The 20920-nt window shown below is 34.8% G+C and overlaps 2 protein-coding genes across 2 annotated transcripts; one reads left to right on the top strand and one right to left on the bottom strand.

Moving 5' to 3' along the window:
- The first annotated feature begins 2837 nt into the window (after positions 1 to 2837).
- On the top strand, positions 2838 to 5947 carry LOC114543334. The gene is made up of 2 exons (XM_028562363.1): positions 2838 to 2935; positions 3305 to 5947. Exons 1-2 carry the CDS (start codon positions 2869 to 2871, stop codon positions 5389 to 5391), a joined length of 2154 nt encoding a protein of 717 aa, XP_028418164.1. The 5' UTR covers positions 2838 to 2868; the 3' UTR covers positions 5392 to 5947.
- A 1055-nt stretch (positions 5948 to 7002) lies between these two features.
- On the bottom strand, positions 7003 to 8890 carry LOC114543332. The gene is made up of 3 exons (XM_028562361.1): positions 8392 to 8890; positions 7723 to 8189; positions 7003 to 7215 (listed from the first exon to the last, which is right to left on the bottom strand). Exons 1-3 carry the CDS (start codon positions 8462 to 8464, stop codon positions 7003 to 7005), a joined length of 753 nt encoding a protein of 250 aa, XP_028418162.1. The 5' UTR covers positions 8465 to 8890.
- Between the last annotated feature and the right edge of the window lie 12030 nt (positions 8891 to 20920).

The raw sequence follows: 20920 nt of genomic DNA, 5'->3' as shown, positions 1-20920 counted from the left end.
GTGTGAAAATATCATCATCAAGACGATATACGGTAAGTTTTTTATTTTGTTTCTATACTTCACTCCCGCTTTACGACATTTCATTGGGCTAGGGCTATTGTAGTGTATTCTAAAAATGTTCTTTTGTCTTGTAGATACCTACTTCTGGATAAAAATATGAAAGAGCAAGTGGATTAGCAAATACAACCGCGTTAGTTCGCACTGTTTGCCAAAAACATTGGAATTTAACCTGTTCAAACAATTGGATGACAGTCAATAACGAAAACACTATGAATGCGCGATACAACTACAGTATGATGTGCACTCATCTTTCGAAGAAGATTCTTGCAGGAAAGTGAAGAAACATTATTTTACGTGGAAAAGGAGTTATAGATTAATGCAAGAAAAGACGTGTGTACACTATACTATTATCTGTCACTCCTGTGCTATCATTGAACAACCTAACCAAATTCATGTAGAGTCGTGGACCTGGTATTTCCAAATAACGTTAATTAATTTGTTATTGACAGTGTTCTACTACAAAAACATTGATCAAAGAAAGAAAAAAACTAATTCTCAAGCAATAAATCAATTTTATATTGAAGAGATTTTAGGGTGCAATACGATAATTACCACTTTCCAGAAGAGGTTAACCTATGGGATTAACGAACAGTTCATCAAGTAATCCATATGAACTAATGGTATATACTAAATATGATAAGAAGAACTTAAAGAGAACTGTTTTCAAGCATTCGTAGTTTAAACCTCAGACAAAATAAACACATACAGTGTTATCCTCTTTTTTGTTATGATGTGACGTGTGTTATGTATAATGTTAATTAATGTAATGTGATATAATGTAATAAATCTGATATGTAATGTGACGTGTGTGATGTGTAATGTAAACTAATATAACGTAATATAATGTAATGTAATGTAATGTGTGATGGGTAATGTTATTTTTCTTGGTCTATTTATATAAAATTATACTTCGAAAAACGGGAGGTCTCGAAGGACAAACTTCCTATAGAAAAATTTCTTATTCCAATCATGTTTGATATATTCTAATTAAGAATTTTCTTATGTAATAAATTGTCGTGAAAACTAGAAGACCACGCGTATTGGTTTATAGACCACTAGCTATATAGACATGCACTGGCTTCGTATCGTCACTCATGGATAGCATGACTGTACGTCACTACCTTTACCAATGACGCACATCAAGACTTTAATTAAACGTAAAATTGTATGAGTACTCATTTACCATACAATTTTGCATCAAGTTTATACGTCTTTAAGGCAGCATTTTCCTTGCGATAGTAACTCCTAGTATATTAGTTATTAGTGTATGGCTATCTGTAAAACAAGGAACGGGGAATCGGGGAAAGGAATGAGGAAAGGAACGGGGAACGGTAAAACCAGGAATGGGAAAAGCCGGAATCTGTAAAACCAGGAATGGGAAAAGCCGGAATCTGTAAAACCAGGAATGAGAAAAGCAGGAATCTGTAAAACAAGGAATGAGAAAAGCCGGAATCTGTAAAACCAGGAATGAGAAAAGCCGGAATCTGTAAAACAAGGAATGAGAAAAGCCGGAATCTGTAAAACCAGGAATGGGAAAAGCCGGAATCTGTAAAACCAGGAATGGAAAAGCCGGAATCTGTAAAACAAGGAATGAGAAAAGCCGGAATCTGTAAAACCAGGAATGGGAAAAGCCGGAATCTGTAAAACCAGGAATGGGAAAAGCCGGAATCTGTAAAACCAGGAATGAGAAAAGCCGGAATCTGTAAAACCAGGAATGGGAAAAGCCGGAATCTGTAAAACCAGGAATGGGAAAAGCCGGAATCTGTAAAACAAGGAATGAGAAAAGCCGGAATCTGTAAAACCAGGAATGGGAAAAGCCGGAATCTGTAAAACCAGGAATGAGAAAAGCCGGAATCTGTAAAACCAGGAATGGAAAAGCCGGAATCTGTAAAACCAGGAATGGGAAAAGCCGGAATCTGTAAAACAAGGAATGAGAAAAGCCGGAATCTGTAAAACCAGGAATGGGAAAAGCCGGAATCTGTAAAACCAGGAATGGGAAAAGCCGGAATCTGTAAAACCAGGAATGAGAAAAGCGGAATCTGTAAAACCAGGAATGGGAAAAGCCGGAATCTGTAAAACCAGGAATGGGAAAAGCCGGAATCTGTAAAACAAGGAATGAGAAAAGCCGGAATCTGTAAAACCAGGAATGGGAAAAGCCGGAATCTGTAAAACCAGGAATGGGAAAAGCCGGAATCTGTAAAACCTGGAATGGGAAAAGTTTGTAACTAAATTAGTTACAATTTCCGCGCGTAATACAAAATGCTAATTTGACATGGCTATATTTTCCGTATTCTACCAAATTTCGCAGCCAAACTTAGCATTTCCACTAATTCAAGTACGCTTAATTCTTTTATGTGTTATATGGAACATAAACTGCATTCTTTTGTGGGGGAAGGAATATATAATACATATATAATTATACAAACGATGAAACGATCACAAGCACTGACAAGGTTAGTTTGTAAACTACGGTGGCCCACAAGTGTCACCACATTTGCAATTTGTTCGATACATTAACATATCGCTCACAGCAACAATAAATTGCTTACAGCATTAACAAACGCTCAACAGCATCACTAAATTGTATCACAGCATTAACAAATGACTCACAGCAACAACAAATTGCTCACAGCATTAACAAATGACTCACAGCAACAACAAATTGCTCACAGCATTAACAAATTGTGCTACAGGTAGTTAATCCACTTTATTTTTGTAAAATGAAGTTTACCGTACCTTCTCGCGTGGTCGGCGGGCCGCCTGTGCCAAATATTTCGAAATAAAGACTTATTAAGGACTGGTTTGAAAATGTTTTGTTCAAAATGTGGTAGAGAGGCAAAAGTAAAATCGAATTTTTGTTCGAATTGTGGAACAGGTAGGTGCATTCTTAGAATTTTAATGATTATTGTATATATTATAGCTACTGTGCATTCAAATCACCAAGTTAAACGTCACATGTTGGTCGCGTCGAAATTTATGCAATTCAAACAAATAGATGAGATGGTAATGAAGCTTAATGATGTTTATGGACCAGAATGCAACGTATAATATAGGCCTTGGAAACAAATATTAAAGCATCTAGGTTTTGAAGGATGTATACAGTATTAAATATATTTTATATTTTTTGGTTTTGAGAAATGCTTTTCCCCATTTTAACTTTGTTCTCCCTCCATCTCTAATCTTATGAAACCATTCAAAAATGAACCTGAATGAAACTTTGATACCATAATCATTTCATTGGTAGAGCTTTGTGGAAATTCTGAGGAAGGACCAAGTACTAGTGTTGGAAAGACAACTTTAGATTATAGTACGCAAGGTGTACCTAAAGGTCTACACCCCACTGGTAGAAATATAAAGTCATTTGCTGACTATAGAAAGGCAAAAGGGAAACAGTGGAAAAAATCTGTCTCAACAAAAAATCCTGATGAAGACAAACCTAACACTAAATCAAAAGAGCGAGATGTGTGCATTAACATTGGTCTATTAGAATGGAATAGCAAGGACAATGTTCTCAAACCAAAAAGGGGTAAGAAGTTGGTGCTGCGAGTATCCAACAAGGCAAACTATAAAACAGTCTGTAGTAAAGCTATATTAAAGTGGAAAGCTTTTTATTCCCACTTGTACTCTGAAAGTGATGAGTATGTCATGCTATATGAGAATGGAGAAGAAGCCATTTTTTTGCCTGGTTCTGCAAAAGAATTCTTTTCCCTAGAAAGATATCAACAAGAATTAGGTAAAGATTATAATAGGATTACTTTATTCCTGTGCACATCTTTGGATTACAACATTTCTAAAGGCTTGAATGACAGTGACGAAGACAATGCTATTTTCAATTGTGATATGCCTGGTGTTTTAAGTGCTAAGTCTGAATCTCCTGATTTCCAGCCAAATGCAAAATTCCCAAAACTTGATAGTAATACGGAACAAAATGACAAAGAGAACAATGAGCTGCAAATAGAGAACGATGAGAGATTAGCAATTCAGCTCCAGCAAAGGTTTGAAGATGAATTGGAAGATGACAAGAACAATGAGGCAAGTAGCATACCTATAGTCCATGTAGAGGATTGCAAAGAAGATGGGATAGACCATACCATACATGTAGTTCATGAAATAGATAAATGTGATGAAACGAAAGAAGAATTTACTAACGAAGCATCAGTCATACAACATCTAGAAAAGCATACTGATAACGAGAACCAATTCTTCCTTGTCATAAGAAGAAAAGTACCTTTCCATAGAGCGCTTCTCTTATGGCAACGTGAGGCAAAGAAATCATCCCCTATGCGGAAACTCACAGTCAAATATATTGGCGAAGATGGTATTGATACAGGGGCACTTGCTAGGGAGTTTCTTACTGACGCCATTGATAATATGCGCTCTATTATGTTTCCTAATGGATGCCCTTTCGACTCCACATACCATATCCAGAATGGAAATTTCCGTACATGTGGCCAGATAGCTGCTGTAAGTCTGGCACAGGGTGGTCCTAGTCCATCTCTTTTTGACGAATGTGTTTATGAAACACTTGTCAATCCAGATATTGATATGATGAAACTTAGCACTGACAAACACCTTGCAAAGAGTGAGAAGGTACTGATAGAAGGCATTATAAGTGATGTGAAGGGAAACGAGACCACAATAATGGACAATGGTTACACCGGTTTAATCAATGATGCACATGTTGATGAAATAGTTAAGTCTATTGTTATTAACCTTATTAACAAGAGAATCTTGTACCTAAATGAGTTTTTGCAAGGCTTATCATTATATGGATTTGATAAAATTCTCAGGAAAGCTCCAGACAAAGTCAAGTCCTTATTTGTTCAAGGATCTACCCAAGATGACATTGACGCAAATTATCTTTTTTCCTGCATGGAGCCAGTATATTCGGAAGAAGGCACCAGCAGAAGAGTACAAGAGGAAAAGGTTGTTGATAATTTCCAGGATTTTCTTATGAGCATTGAAGATACAGAGGTTACTGGGTATTCAGCACCTGTTGCATGGAATTACCAAGATAAAGATGAAGAGCAGGTAATTTCTGATGTTTTACCTGAAGAAAGATTTGAAACAGCAGAGGTGAATGTGCCTGGGGTTATGAAATGGCTCACTGGCCAAAAGCACAAGCCTTTAAGTGGCAAGAAGTTGGTGATTAGCGTTTTGTTTGATCATGACTGTCAATCAAGGGACCCAAAGCATACTATCTGCTATCCATTAATTGGGGCCTGCGGAATGCAGATTACATTTCCCATTGCCCATATGGTGGATGCAGCAGAATTTCATAAAAATTTATTAATAGCTTACTCAAAAGGTCAGGCATTCGGTAAGCCATGAACATGCATTAGATTTTTCCGTATAATAATGGGGCTGTTGTTATTGTTGTTGGGTTAACATGCATCTTTGGGCCAGTTGTATCACAGTTATACAAAAACTGGATAGCACTATTCACCACATAGGATTTTTTAGTGTTCTAAATATGCTTGAAAGCGCTAAAGCCACAAATTTGGAGCTAACAACTGCTAAAGAGTACCTGCAATTTAAGAATGCTAAGGTTTAAGCCATTACGCTGAACGACCATAGGCAGCCCAGAAATCTGTTTATACTCAGTCTTCGACTGCATTGTTTACGCGCGCGGTCAGCTTGTCTGTACTAACTACTGTCTGTACTTATATATTGATATATAATACAGTAATCAGTAGACAGAAGAAGCCTGTACTAACTACTGTATTATATATTGATATATAATACAGTAATCAGTACAGACAGTAGAAGCTGACTGCGCGCGTAAACAATGCAGTCGAAGACTGAGTATAAACAGATATCTGGGCTGCCTATAGAACGACAGGCAATTTTTAAGCATTAAAAAAATACTATATAGTAGGTAACGTTATCCAGCTTTTATATAACCGGCCCTACATTGTAAAATGTTTACAAGTTCCAGTTTAACTGTAAAACTGAGGTTGAATTGTTTATGTTTTGATTGCACTGTATATATTAAGGTGGCTCCCTACAGTTTTAAGAATATTGAAAACTAATGTTTTAGATTGAAATTTTTGGCAAGAAATTTCTTGCTAAACGAAATAAAATTTTCCAGATAAAACAGCGAAGATTGTCTTCGAGTATCACGTCATTACCGTGGTTATGGTAACAATGGCGATCCAATATGGCCGCCATTTTACCTATTCACGCATTTTACTCAAAAACAAGTTCTGTTACCCCAATTTTTTATTTTAAAAAAGTTTTCTTACAAAAAAATGAAAAATTTGAACGAGTTAAAAAAATTCATAGAGCCAAAATTATTAAAAATTAAAAAACGTGATTTTTCGTTATAGAAATTTTCTGGCTCTATAGAATTTTGTTAAACTTCCTCAAATTTCCTAATTTTTTTGTAAGAAAACGTTTCATGAAATAAAAAATAGGGGTAATAGGGGTAAAATGCGTGAATAGGTAAAATGACGGCCAATATGTCGGCCATATTGAATCGCCATTGTTACCATAACAACGGTAATGACGTCATGCTTATGGGCAATTTCTGACTGTTAGAATGTTGGTTAATATATCTGGGAAATTTCTTTTCCTTAGCAAGAAATCTCGTGCTAAAATTTTACATCAAAACCACAAGTTTTCAATATTTTTAAAAATTGTAGGGAGCCACCTTAACAAGTAATTTGTGCATATTCAAGGAAGTTGTTCCTGGAAAATTACAAATCTTGGTAAAAAAAAAGGTTAAAATTACTTATTTGGGGTCATGACGTGTGAAATTTACTCTAATAGTCAAGTAAACATCCAGTTGCATGCCATTTGCACTTTTGATTAAGCACTGGCTTTAATTAAATTACCTTAAAAGTAAAACTAATCTAAAAAGGCAATTATCAACAACTTATATTTATAAATGTGCATGGTACATTTAGCATATACAGTTTTTTAAAAAACCATAGCAAAATTTTATTCTGTTCCATGTTCAGCAATTTCAAGTAAGGAATTATATAAGTCCAAAGCTGTTTGCCATGAATCAGGTACACGGCAACCCAGGCTCAACCTGACATACTCAAAATAGTCTTGAAGTTCATGTGTTTGAACCTCCTCAATCACATGCGTGGAAGCATATTGGATCTTTTCCTCAGACACCGGCACAAGTCTATCAACTGTGCCATGATGCTCAGGAAGAAAAAAGAGAGAGTCCGGCCGTCCAATTTACAGTGTCATGTCGAGATTTTCTAATATAATGAGAATTCCAGGTTTTCTACGACAGTATCTAATTCAATTTGAATGGCAGGTGAGAAACAGTACCAAAGACATTCCATACTTATTTCACTAGACGAATTTAATATACCTTGAGATTCTAGATCTGCAAAAAAGCTTCTCCACCATTGCATGTTGTTTAGACAAGAACGACCACCAACATTCAATGCGTTGGTTCCTTTGTGATGTAACATAGCGATGTGCATCAATGTTATCTCGAAAAAAGCTTTGCATTGCTCCTGCCATACCATTTTCTGTCCCCAGGTCACTGATTAACTCCACTGGGCATCCACCCAAGGAACTTACTGTAGTTAGGTATAGTGATGCCGGACCATCCGGTAGGTTGTTTGATCGAAGGACTGATAGCCATAATATTCGTCTACTGTATCCATCTATGCATCCATGGATGGGGAATCCCCATACTTTTAGTTTGTCATAGCCATCGATGTGCCATGCATAGTTTGGGCCTGGGTTTCTATACACCTCCTTTTTAGGCGGTGAGATTTTCGCAGTTCTGCCTTGTGGGTCCAATTCTTTAAGAATAGCTGCAACAACTGCCCTTGGTACTCTTAATCCTTCAAGTTCCAGTCTGTGCCACAAAGATCTATATCCTTCTGATGAACCTGGACCATCAATGATAGTTGAAATCCTTTCTCTGACTAAATTTATAGTGTTGTCAGTCACTTGCTGTTTTCTCCTAAGTCCATAGTGTTGAAGCCTTCTCAGAAGTGTACAATAACTTATGCAATGGTTATGGTGTTTTTCTAGAAATTTTAGTATCTCTTTATATGCGAATCCACGGTGGTAATAGTACTTAATAAGACTTTCTTCATCAAAAACAGCTTCGGAATGTTCTAAATCTGATCCTGAGCTTTCATCGCTGTGCAAATCTTAAAACAGGATGATTTGTTAAAACTTTTGAAATTTCATGATATAATTATATTCACATTCAGGTTATAACTTATAAATTGATTATCTAGAAATGCAGAACAACATCTAGGACGCCGGACTGGACAGTTAACATTTAACAACTTAACATATTTAATAGATGTTTATACCATAGGATGTTACTAAGTATAGATGTGTACGTACCTGCTCCACAGTTTGCACAAAAATTTGATGGTGCTTCTGCTTCTCTACCATGGCCGCAGTTTGAACAAAACATTTCGTTTTTTTCTCAAAATTTATAATAAAGCACTAAAGCAGCAAGAAGAGATTCTTTCGTACCACAAGTCCACAAGAATGTTCAATACTTCGTTTTGCAAAGCATATAGTGGTTCAATAATCTGCGATGCAATTTGTTGTTGCTGTGGATATTTGTTAATGCTGTGAGCAATTTGTTGTTGCTGTGAGTCATTTGTTAATGCTGTGAGCAACTTGTTGTTGCTGCGAGTCATTTGTTAATGCTGTGAGCAATTTGTTGTTGCTGTGAGTCATTTGTTAATGCTGTGATACAATTTAGTGATGCTGTTGAGCGTTTGTTAATGCTGTAAGCAATTTATTGTTGCTGTGAGCGATATGTTAATGTATCGAACAAATTGCAAATGTGGTGACACTTGTGGGCCACCGTAGTAAACAGTTAAATTTGTTGATTTGGTCTTATTCATAAACCTACAAAGTGGAGCTTTGCGCGTTGCTATCTACCGTTTAATATCTACATTGCTATTGAAATTGAATAATGTTTGGTTGGAAATGAAAACTTTTTGGATCCAAATTTGAATTTCCAAATTTTCATATGAATTGCCTACTGCATGATATAAAATAAGCAAGAGCAACTTCATTAAATACACAATATATTTTATCTTTTCTATATTCAGTTCATTGTATTTACAACTACCTAATATATCAGTATAATCTATGCGAACAACAATTTTGCTCCATTTAATACATATACATGTTAAGCTTATTTGTCATCGTTCATGGTAACAGCTTATCATTATTGAATCAGATTACCCCTGAACAATGCACTACACTTTTGTTGTCCTAAATATAATATAATTTTGCTTCTAAGTAAAATTGTATAGAAAATGAAAATTTTTTGTGCATTTTATACCTTAATTAACTCAGATTACAATTAAACAGTTACCATTCTCACCCAAGGTTTTAATGACTGGAGGCTGATTAAAAATATACAATAATAATCTGTAAGTAACTAACAGTTGCAATCAATTAAAATCTTGGCTTTTTGAGAACAACTTTGTGTTGGGATGGAATTTTGGAATATACTCTAGGTCTTGTTTAGAAAAGTATAATTTCCAACCAGCATTTACTTTTACAAATAATTTATTCAAATAAAATGCTTTAGAAATTGTGTAGGGAAAACCTAGCTGTGGTTTTCCAGGCTAGCATGATTCAATATGAAAAGCTATTACTATGAACTATGACTATATAGTGCAAAATAATGTATTAAGTGCAGCAAAATTAATTGTTGTTTGCATAATTATATATGTATTAATTCCTTCAATCCTTCCTCCACAAAATAATTCAGTTTATGTTCCATATAACTGATAAAAGAATTGAGATATGTTTTTACATTTTGGAATATTACCAGTATATTGTATTTGCTGCTACTTAATATAAATCTACTCTACAGTATGTAAACAACAATAGGATATATTTCAAAATTCAATCCCAACACAAAGTTGTTCTCAAAGAGCCAAGATTTTAATTCATTTCAACTGTTAGTTACTTACAGATTATTATTGCATATTTTTAATCAGCCTCCAGTCATTAAAACTTTGGGTGAGAATGGTAACTGTTTAATTATAATCTGAGTTAATTAAGGTACAAAATGCACTAAAATATTTTCATTTTCTATACAATTTTACTTACAAGCAAAATTATGTTATATTTGGGACAACAATTTAAGTGTAGTGCATTGCTCAGGGGTAATCTGATTTAATAATGAAAAGCAGTTACCATGAACTATGACAAATATATATTGCAAAATAAGCTTAATATGTATGTATTAAATGGAGCAAATTGTTGTTCGCATAGATTTATACTGATATATTAAGTAGCTGTAAATACGATGAACTGAATATAGAAAAGACAAAATATATTGTGTATTTAATGAAGTTGCTCTTGCATATTTATATCATGCAGTATGCAATTCATATGAAAATTTGGAAATTCAAATTTGGATCCAAAAAATTTCATTTCCAACCAAACATTATTCAATTTCAATAGCAATGTATATTAAACGGTAGATAGCAACGCGCAAAGCTCCACTTTGTAGGTTTATGAATGAGACCAAATCAACAAATTTAACTGTTTACAAACTAACCTTGTCAGTCCTTGTGTTCGTTTCATCGTTTGTATATAATTATATATGTATTATATATATTCCTTCCCCCACAAAAGAATGCAGTTTATGTTCCATATAACAGATAAAAGAATTGAGCGTACTTGAATTAGTGGAACATGAGGACCCGCACAATGTGTGAAAAAATTAAGGCAAAAAGTGTTCGTTCCCATGGCATCTGTTTGGTAGGTGTTTGAGGGTTGACATGTAGAAATTGAATTAACTTGCTTCTTTATTTCGCGCAAGTGTAATTTGATACTCGATCTGGCTAATAATTTATTAATTCTTAATAGCTAAACACGATTGTCAACGCCGCATTTAGGAGTTATAAAGGCAAACGCGCGCCAATTTTTGACTAAAACCGCGAAGTTGTTGAGCCGCTTGAGCGCGACTAGTCAATTCAACTTGCGAAATGTACTATCGAGTATATTGCATTGCTTAGACTATAGCAAGAATTGGTATGCGTACAATGACTTGCTTTTTGGATATCCGAAATCTGGTGGAAAGCACGAAGGAAGCGCGACATTCTGATTGTTCTCCAGCGAAGTACTAAAGGTTAATATCGCTGATTTCAGAGACCGCGAAGGCAAACAGCCATCAAACAACATCAACAGAAAACGACCTAGAGCCACGTCCGTTCGAATGGAAAGACATATCAATCTTCTATGCTCGCGCTCGAGAATGTCTAAATAAACTAGACAAATCCATACCGGTTCAATCTCCCGCCAAAATTACATGCCGCGCGCGCCTTCTAGCGCTATCATTAAATCGAATGAAATAACACCACAAAGCGCCACATTGAGGAAATCAATGATGTTTCTGTACCATCACCGGTAGGATTTACAAATGTCTCCATTGTTTATTTCAGAGAGTATGTAAACAATTATGTATAATCACTAAATGCATTTTTCTACCTTACTAACAATGCATATATAAATACTAATTGAGAGGTAAACTTTTACTCTAATTTCACAATAAATTATACCATAAAATAATTTAGTATTCAAGACATAAAAAATATATTGCTGTTGTACAGTATAAAAATTGTGAGAATTCTTTCAGTGGACACTCTTGTGTCAGAAAGATGCAGTCATCTTTTGCTGACAGATTAAGAAGATGTAGTCATCTTTGCTTATTCAGTTGAAACTAAAAGTTTTCTGATGGTTATTACACAGCAAGTTATATCTAAATGAGAGTAGCTTGAAACTCCAATATATATATTATAATTTTACCATCAAGTACTGTTCAAGACATAAAAAATATATTGCTGTTGTACAGTATAGAAATTGTGAGAATTCTTTTAGTGGACACTCTTGTGTCAGAAAGATGCAGTCATCTTTTGCTGACAGATTAAGAAGATGTAGTCATCTTTGCTTAATCAGTTGAAGCTGAAAGTTTTCTGATGATTATTACACAGCAAATTATATCTAAATAAAAAGTACCTAGAAAACTCCAATATATATATTATAATTTTACCATCAACTACTGTTCAAGACATAAAAAATATATTGCTGTTGTACAGTATAGAAATTGTGAGAATTCCTTTAGTGGACACTCTTGTGTCAGAAAGATGCAGTCATCTTTTGCTGACAGATTAAGAAGATGTAGTCATCTTTGCTTAATCAGTTGAAGCTGAAAGTTTTCTGATGATTATTACACAGCAAATTATATCTAAATAAAAAGTACCTAGAAAACTCCAATATATATATTATAATTTTAACCATCAACTACTGTTCAAGACATAAAAAATATATTGCTGTTGTACAGTAAAAAATTGTGAGAATTCTTTCAGTGGACACTCTTGTGTCAGAAAGATGCAGTCATCTTTTGCTGACAGATTAAGAAGATGTAGTCATCTTTGCTTAATCAGTTGAAACTAAGAGTCGTATCACAATTATTGCACAGCATATCTGATCAAAGACAAACATTTATGTATACAGTCAATGTAACATATAATTTCGCACAGGGTGCATGTACTAATTTATTTAATACTATAATTATATTTGCCATCATATTCTCTTGTCCTTATAAATTAATGCTCATTGTAAGTCTTATGCTGAACCAATTTGCAAAATCATTACAATCTGACAGATGCAATACAGTGTAAGTGATCTTATTTGTTGTTTTCTCTATCAAAGACCAGTTATTTTAATGTGATATTTATAATAATGTTTTAATAATGGAATAGTTATGTTTGTGAAACTGACCCTTGTCCTTTCCTTACACTGATCTTAGCCCTAACCATAACCCCAAACCTCAACCTTCCAAATTTCTTTTCCCACTAATACAAATGAGCCTAAAAAATTTTAAATTAAAACAGCAGCTACTGTACTGGTGCTACTGATGTCCACTAAACTACAGTCTCATGTAGACAGACATTTTGCGGTAGCGACTTTATACAAGGCCGAAAAATTTTTTGTCCTATACGTGATCAATAGAACTTGTTAAGGAAAAGTGGCAAGGAAAAAAGTTCCCCCGCATGCAGCTACCGCGATTTTATTGTATATAGACATTGGCCTTATTGTATGCTGTTACAGTGGAATGACTAGGATTTTAGTAATAGCGAAAGCAGTACTGAGAAAATTGCTTTGACAGGGTAAGATATTTGACTCCCTTTCTATATGCGTTGATACTTATTCCGCACTGCCTTATAGCTTCACGCAGCGAGCATTTTTAAATTAATAACTTGTTAATAATAGAATTTCAACCGAATACCTACTGCGAGTAATGAAACTAATAGTGGATGATGACAGTTTTTGCAATTATATTTAATGAGATAATGCGCTCTGATTTCCTGACTTTTGCGGATTCAATCCGCAAAGTTGCTTTTTCCAGGCGTGCGGGTCGTCATGGCTATAGACCGGGAGCCCAGGGGTCGAGCCTAGCTGGAAAGCAAACCAATTTTAATGCACATAGTGATGTTCTACATGCGTACGACTATACGAAAATGAACGTCTGCCGGGCAGACGCTGGTGGGCGTGGTTAGGATGGGCACGTGAAAGATGCGAGAAAATCAGCTAGATCAGCTGTGAGATAACCAAATAAAATATTTGCCAAAATGTTCAGCATAACTCTTGTAGTTACAAATGTCCACTGCCAGACATATTGGGTGGTGGGTTGGCCCCGCCAGACAGCCTCGAAGGCCCACTCCCCAAATTTGTCTAAACAGCTGTGAGATAACAAATAAAATATTTGCCAAAATGTTCAGCATAACTCTTGTAGTTACAAATGTCCACTGCCAGACATATTGGGTGGTGGGTTGCCCCCCAGACAGCCTCGAAAGCCCACTCCCGAAATTTGTCTAGATCAGCTGAAATACCAAATAAAATATTTTGCATAAGGTTCGGTATAACTCCATTAGTTCCAAATTGCCACTGCCAGACATTTCGAGTGGTGGATTGACCACGCCAGACAGCCTCGAATTACCCCACCTCTAGCAAATTGTTCATGATCATCTATTTCTAGGTAATCAGCAAATTATATATTTGGAAATATATATAATAGTTACCAAAGACTATTGTCAGACATTTCTGCTGGTGAATTGTTTTTAACTCAAAAATTTGAATATAACTTATCACAGTTAATAGAAATGAACTTATTTAGCCTAGACCAAAATATTTGCAGTCCATTTCTGTCCGACATTACTAATTGTAATCTAGTCTAACAATGTTGGAGTTAATTTGAAACGAAACCTGATCCTAGCAAAATTCGCAATAAATTTACCCTTCAGTTGACAATTCATGTACATGCATCCCGAATCTTCTATATGATATTAATACTGAATCAATGAAATTGTTAAATATGAAAACTGTAACAAAACAAAACAAAGTAGTACAAATACTGCATAATTGTAAGTATATAGCTATTCTTCGTTTTCTACTTCGGAATCTTCGGAGTCTTCACTCCAGGCTTCCACGTCATCCATGACATCGTCGCCATCACCTACTTGCATTTCATATTGCAAACATCTTCCCAGACACTGTTGTAGTGCGCGCGTCTGATACCGGCGTCTTGATAATACTTTTTGACGCCATTGGCAACAACTAGAGGACTGCTCACTACCAAATATAATCGTGGACTCTGGGATGGGCACCAGCAGGCGTTATATCAACGCTAGTAACATTGCTGAAGTACTTGAAGGTCGTAGAGATGGGCTTTCCAGAGTATTGCCAGGGTCTCATGCTTTCACTGGGTGTGATTTCACATCAGCCTTTTACAGGTAGACACAACATATTACATTTGTAGATACTGGCAAAGCCAGACCATTATTGGCAACCTTTTCGGAAAACCAACCTTTGGCAACCTTTTCGGCTTGTCACCAACTGAATACGGATGGGACAACATTTTAAAGCCAGGGTGGTTTCATGGGCAAGCCGTACTAAGTAGTTTATTTTCCAAGTTCCAACGATGGGTGATGAGCAAAGATGATGAGGAGAAAATGTCTGAAAGTGAAGATGATGATGATTATGATGGCGACGATGATACAAGTCATGGATGACGTGGAAACTTGGAGTGAAGACTCCGAAGATTCCGAAGTAGAAAACGAAGAATAGCTATACACTTACAAATTATGCAGTATTTGTACTACTTTGTTTTGTTTTTGTTACAGTTTTCATATTTAACAATTTCATTGATTCAGTATTAATATCATATAGAAGATTCGGGATGCATGGACATGAATTGTCAACTGAAGGGTAAATTTATTTGCGAATTTTGCTAGGATCAGGTTTCGTTTCAAATTAACTCCAACATTGTTAGACTAGATTACAATTAGTAATGTCGGACAGAAATGGACTGCAAATATTTTGGTCTAGGCTTAAATAAGTTCATTTCTATTAACTGTGATAAGTTATATTCAAATTTTTGAGTTAAAAACAATTCACCAGCAGAAATGTCTGACAATAGTCTTTGGTAACTATTATATATATTTCCAAATATATAATTTGCTGATTACCTAGAAATAGATGATCATGAAGAATTTGCTAGAGGTGGGGTAATTCGAGGCTGTCTGGCGTGGTCAATCCACCACTCGAAATGTCTGGCAGTGGCAATTCGGAACTAATGGAGTTATACCGAACCTTATGCAAAATATTTTATTTGGTTATCTTACAGCTGATCCAGACAAATTTCGGGAGTGGGCTTTTGAGGCTGTCTGGGGGGGCAACCCACCACCCAATATGTCTGGCAGTGGACATTTGTAACTACAAGAGTTATGCTTAACATTTTGGCAAATATTTTATTTGGTTATCTCACAGCTGATTTAGACAAATTTGGGGAGTGGGCCTTCGAGGCTGTCTGGCGGGGCCAACCCACCACCCAATATGTCTGGCAGTGGACATTTGTAACTACAAGAGTTATGCTGAACATTTTGGCAAATATTTTATTTGGTTATCTCACAGCTGATCTAGCTGATTTTCTCGCATCTTTTACGTGCCCATCCTAACCACGCCCACCAGCGTATGCCCGGCAGACGTTCATTTTCGTATAGTCGTACGCATGTAGAACATCACTATGTGCATTAAAATTGGTTTGCTTTCCAGCTAGGCTCGACCCTCTGGGCTCCCGGTCTATAGCCATGACGACCCGCACGGCCTGGAAAAAGCAACTTTTGCGGATTGAATCCGCAAAAGTCAGGAAATCAGAGCGCATTATCTCATTAAATATAATTGCAAAAACTGTCATCAATCCACTATTAGTTTCATTACTCGCAGTAGGTATTCGGTTGAAATTCTATTATTAACAAGTTATTAATTTAAAAATGCTCGCTGCGTGAAGCTATAAGGCAGTGCGGAATAAGTATCAACGCATATAGAAAGGGAGTCAAATATCTTACCCTGTCAAAGCAATTTTCTCAGTACTGCTTTCGCTATTACTAAAATCCTAGTCATTCCACTGTAACAGCCATACAATAAGGCCAATGTCTATATACAATAAAATCCGGTAGCTGCATGCGGGGGAACTTTTTCCTTGCCACTTTTTCCTTAACAAGTTCTATTGATCACGTATAGGACAAAAAAATTTTTCGGCCTTGTATAAAGTCGCTACCGCAAAATGTCTGTCTACATGAGACTGTAGTTTAGTGGACATCAGTAGCACCAGTACAGTAGCTGCTGTTTTAATTTAAAATTTTTTAGGCTCATTTGTATTAGTGGGAAAAGAAATTTGGAAGGTTGAGGTTTGGGGTTATGGTTAGGGCTAAGATCAGTGTAAGGAAAGGACAAGGGTCAGTTTCACAAACATAACTATTCCATTATTAAAACATTATTATAAAATATCACATTAAAATAACTGGTCTTTGATAGAGAAAACAACAAATAAGATCACTTACACTGTATTGCATCTGTCAGATTGTAATGATTTTGCAAATTGGTTCAGCATAAGACTTACAATGAGCATTAATTTATAAGGACAAGAGAATATGATGGCAAATAAATTATAGTATTAAATAAATTAGTACATGCACCCTGTGCGAAATTATATGTTACATTGACTGTATACATAAATGTTTGTCTTTGATCAGATATGCTGTGCAATAATTGTGATACGACTCTTAGTTTCAACTGATTAAGCAAAGATGACTACATCTTCTTAATCTGTCAGCAAAAGATGACTGCATCTTTCTGACACAAGAGTGTCACTGAAAGAATTCTCACAATTTTTATACTGTACAACAGCATATATTTTTTTGTCTTGAACAGTAGTTGATGGTAAAATTATAATAATATATGGAGTTTTAGGTACTTTTTATTTAGATATAATTTGTGTAATATAATCATCAGAAAACTTTCAGCTTCAACTGATTAAGCAAAGATGACTACATCTTCTTAATCTGTCAGCAAAAGATGACTGCATCTTTCTGACACAAGAGTGTCCACTAAAGGAATTCTCACAATTTCTATACTGTACAACAGCAATATATTTTTTATGTCTTGAACAGTAGTTGATGGTAAAATTATATATATATTGGAGTTTTCTAGGTACTTTTTATTTAGATATAATTTGCTGTGTAATAATCATCAGAAAATTTCAGCTTCAACTGATTAAGCAAAGATGACTACATCTTCTTAATCTGTCAGCAAAGATGACTGCATCTTTCTGACACAGAGTGTCCACTAAAAATTCTCACAATTTCTATACTGTACAACAGCAATATATTTTTTATGTCTTGAACAGTACTTGATGGTAAAATTAATTATATATTGGAGTTTCAAGCTACTCTCATTTAGATATAACTTGCTGTGTAATAACCATCAGAAAACTTTTAGTTTCAACTGAATAAGCAAGATGACTACATCTTTTAATCTGTCAGCAAAAGATGACTGCATCTTTCTGACACAAGAGTGTCCACTGAAAGAATTCTCACAATTTTTATACTGTACAACAGCAATATATTTTTTATGTCTTGAATACTAAATTATTTTATGGTATAATTTGTGAAATTAGAGTAAAGTTTACCTCTCAATTAGTATTTATATATGCATTGTTAGTAAGGTAGAAAAATGCATTTGTGATTATACATAATTGTTACATACTCTCTGAAATAAACAATGGAGACATTTGTAAATCCTACCGGTGATGGTACAGAAACATCATTGATTTCCTCAATGTGGCGCTTTGTGGTGTTATTTCATTCGATTTAATGATAGCGCTAGAAGGCGCGCGCGGCATGTAATTTTGGCGGGAGATTGAACCGGTATGGATTTGTCTAGTTTATTTAGACATTCTCGAGCGCGAGCATAGAAGATTGATATGTCTTTCCATTCGAACGGACGTGGCTCTAGGTCGTTTTCTGTTGATGTTGTTTGATGGCTGTTTGCCTTCGCGGTCTCTGAAATCAGCGATATTAACCTTTAGTACTTCGCTGGAGAACAATCAGAATGTCGCGCTTCCTTCGTGCTTTCCACCAGATTTCGGATATCCAAAAAGCAAGTCATTGTACGCATACCAATTCTTGCTATAGTCTAAGCAATGCAAATATACTCGATAGTACATTTCGCAAGTTGAATTGACTAGTCGCGCTCAAGCGGCTCAACAACTTCGCGGTTTTAGTCAAAAATTGGCGCGCGTTTGCCTTTATAACTCCTAAATGCGGCGTTGACAATCGTGTTTAGCTATTAAGAATTAATAAATTATTAGCCAGATCGAGTATCAAATTACACTTGCGCGAAATAAAGAAGCAAGTTAATTCAATTTCTACATGTCAACCCTCAAACTACCAAACAGATGCCATGGGAACGAACACTTTTTGCCTTAATTTTTTCACACATTGTGCGGGTCCTCATGTTCCACTAATTCAAGTACGCTCAATTCTTTTATCTGTTATATGGAACATAAACTGCATTCTTTTGTGGGGGAAGGAATAGATAATACATATATAATTATACAAACGATGAAACGAACACAAGGACTGACAAGGTTAGTTTGTAAACAGTTAAATTTGTTGATTTGGTCTCATTCATAAACCTACAAAGTGGAGCTTTGCGCGTTGCTATCTACCGTTTAATATCTACATTGCTATTGAAATTGAATAATGTTTGGTTGGAAATGAAAATTTTTTGGATCCAAATTTGAATTTCCAAATTTTCATATGAATTGCATACTGCATGATATAAAATATGCAAGAGCAACTTCATTAAATACACAATATATTTTGTCTTTTCTATATTCAGTTCATCGTATTTACAGCTACTTAATATATCAGTATAAATCTATGCGAACAACAATTTGCTCCATTTAATACATACATATTAAGCTTATTTTGCAATATATTTTTGTCATAGTTCATGGTAACTGCTTTTCATTATTAAATCAGATTACCCCTGAGCAATGCACTACACTTAAATTGTTGTCCCAAATATAACATAATTTTGCTTGTAAGTAAAATTGTATAGAAAATGAAAATATTTTAGTGCATTTTGTACCTTAATTAACTCAGATTATAATTAAACAGTTACCATTCTCACCCAAAGTTTTAATGACTGGAGGCTGATTAAAAATATGCAATAATAATCTGTAAGTAACTAACAGTTGAAATGAATTAAAATCTTGGCTCTTTGAGAACAACTTTGTGTTGGGATTGAATTTTGAAATATATCCTATTGTTGTTTACATACTGTAGAGTAGATTTATATTAAGTAGCAGCAAATACAATATACTGGTAATATTCCAAAATGTAAAAACATATCTCAATTCTTTTATCAGTTATATGGAACATAAACTGAATTATTTTGTGGAGGAAGGATTGAAGGAATTAATACATATATAATTATGCAAACAACAATTAATTTTGCTGCACTTAATACATTATTTTGCACTATATAGTCATAGTTCATAGTAATAGCTTTTCATATTGAATCATGCTAGCCTGGAAAACCACAGCTAGGTTTTCCCTACACAATTTCTAAAGCATTTTTATTTGAATAAATTATTTGTAAAAGTAAATGCTGGTTGGAAATTATACTTTTCTAAACAAGACCTAGAGTATATTCCAAAATTCCATCCCAACACAAAGTTGTTCTCAAAAAGCCAAGATTTTAATTGATTGCAACTGTTAGTTACTTACAGATTATTATTGTATATTTTTAATCAGCCTCCAGTCATTAAAACCTTGGGTGAGAATGGTAACTGTTTAATTGTAATCTGAGTTAATTAAGGTATAAAATGCACAAAAATATTTTCATTTTCTATACAATTTTACTTAGAAGCAAAATTATATTATATTTAGGACAACAAAAGTGTAGTGCATTGTTCAGGGGTAATCTGATTCAATAATGATAAGCTGTTACCATGAACGATGACAAATAAGCTTAACATGTATATGTATTAAATGGAGCAAAATTGTTGTTCGCATAGATTTATACTGATATATTAGGTAGTTGTAAATACAATGAACTGAATATAGAAAAGATAAAATATATTGTGTATTTAATGAAGTTGCTCTTGCTTATTTTATATCATGCAGTAGGCAATTCATATGAAAATTTGGAAATTCAAATTTGGATCCAAAAAGTTTTCATTTCCAACCAAACATTATTCAATTTCAATAGCAATGTAGATATTAAACGGTAGATAGCAACGCGCAAAGCTCCACTTTGTAGGTTTATGAATAAGACCAAATCAACAAATTTAACTGTTTACTACGGTGGCCCACAAGTGTCACCACATTTGCAATTTGTTCGATACATTAACATATCGCTCACAGCAACAATAAATTGCTTACAGCATTAACAAACGCTCAACAGCATCACTAAATTGTATCACAGCATTAACAAATGACTCACAGCAACAACAAATTGCTCACAGCATTAACAAATGACT

The sequence above is a fragment of the Dendronephthya gigantea genome, unplaced genomic scaffold (genome assembly GCF_004324835.1).
Source record: "Dendronephthya gigantea isolate DGI-Jeju-01 unplaced genomic scaffold, DenGig_1.0 000439F, whole genome shotgun sequence".
In the NCBI taxonomy this organism is placed as follows: Eukaryota; Metazoa; Cnidaria; class Anthozoa; order Malacalcyonacea; family Nephtheidae; genus Dendronephthya; species Dendronephthya gigantea.
Note: the sequence above shows the minus strand (reverse complement) of the source record. Positions and strands in the feature narration are given on the sequence as shown.

Coding starts and splice junctions, on each gene's coding strand:
- LOC114543332 (XM_028562361.1), bottom strand. CDS start 8,464: ATGTTTTGTTCAAACTGCGGCCATGGTAGAGAAGCAGAAGCACCATCA. Junction 8,190..8,391: donor TTGTGCAAACTGTGGAGCAG/GTACGTACACAT, acceptor TCCTGTTTTAAG/ATTTGCACAGCGATGAAAGC. Junction 7,216..7,722: donor ATGGCTATGACAAACTAAAA/GTATGGGGATTC, acceptor TTTCTTCCTGAG/CATCATGGCACAGTTGATAG.
- LOC114543334 (XM_028562363.1), top strand. CDS start 2,869: ATGTTTTGTTCAAAATGTGGTAGAGAGGCAAAAGTAAAATCGAATTTT. Junction 2,936..3,304: donor TTGTTCGAATTGTGGAACAG/GTAGGTGCATTC, acceptor TTTCATTGGTAG/AGCTTTGTGGAAATTCTGAG.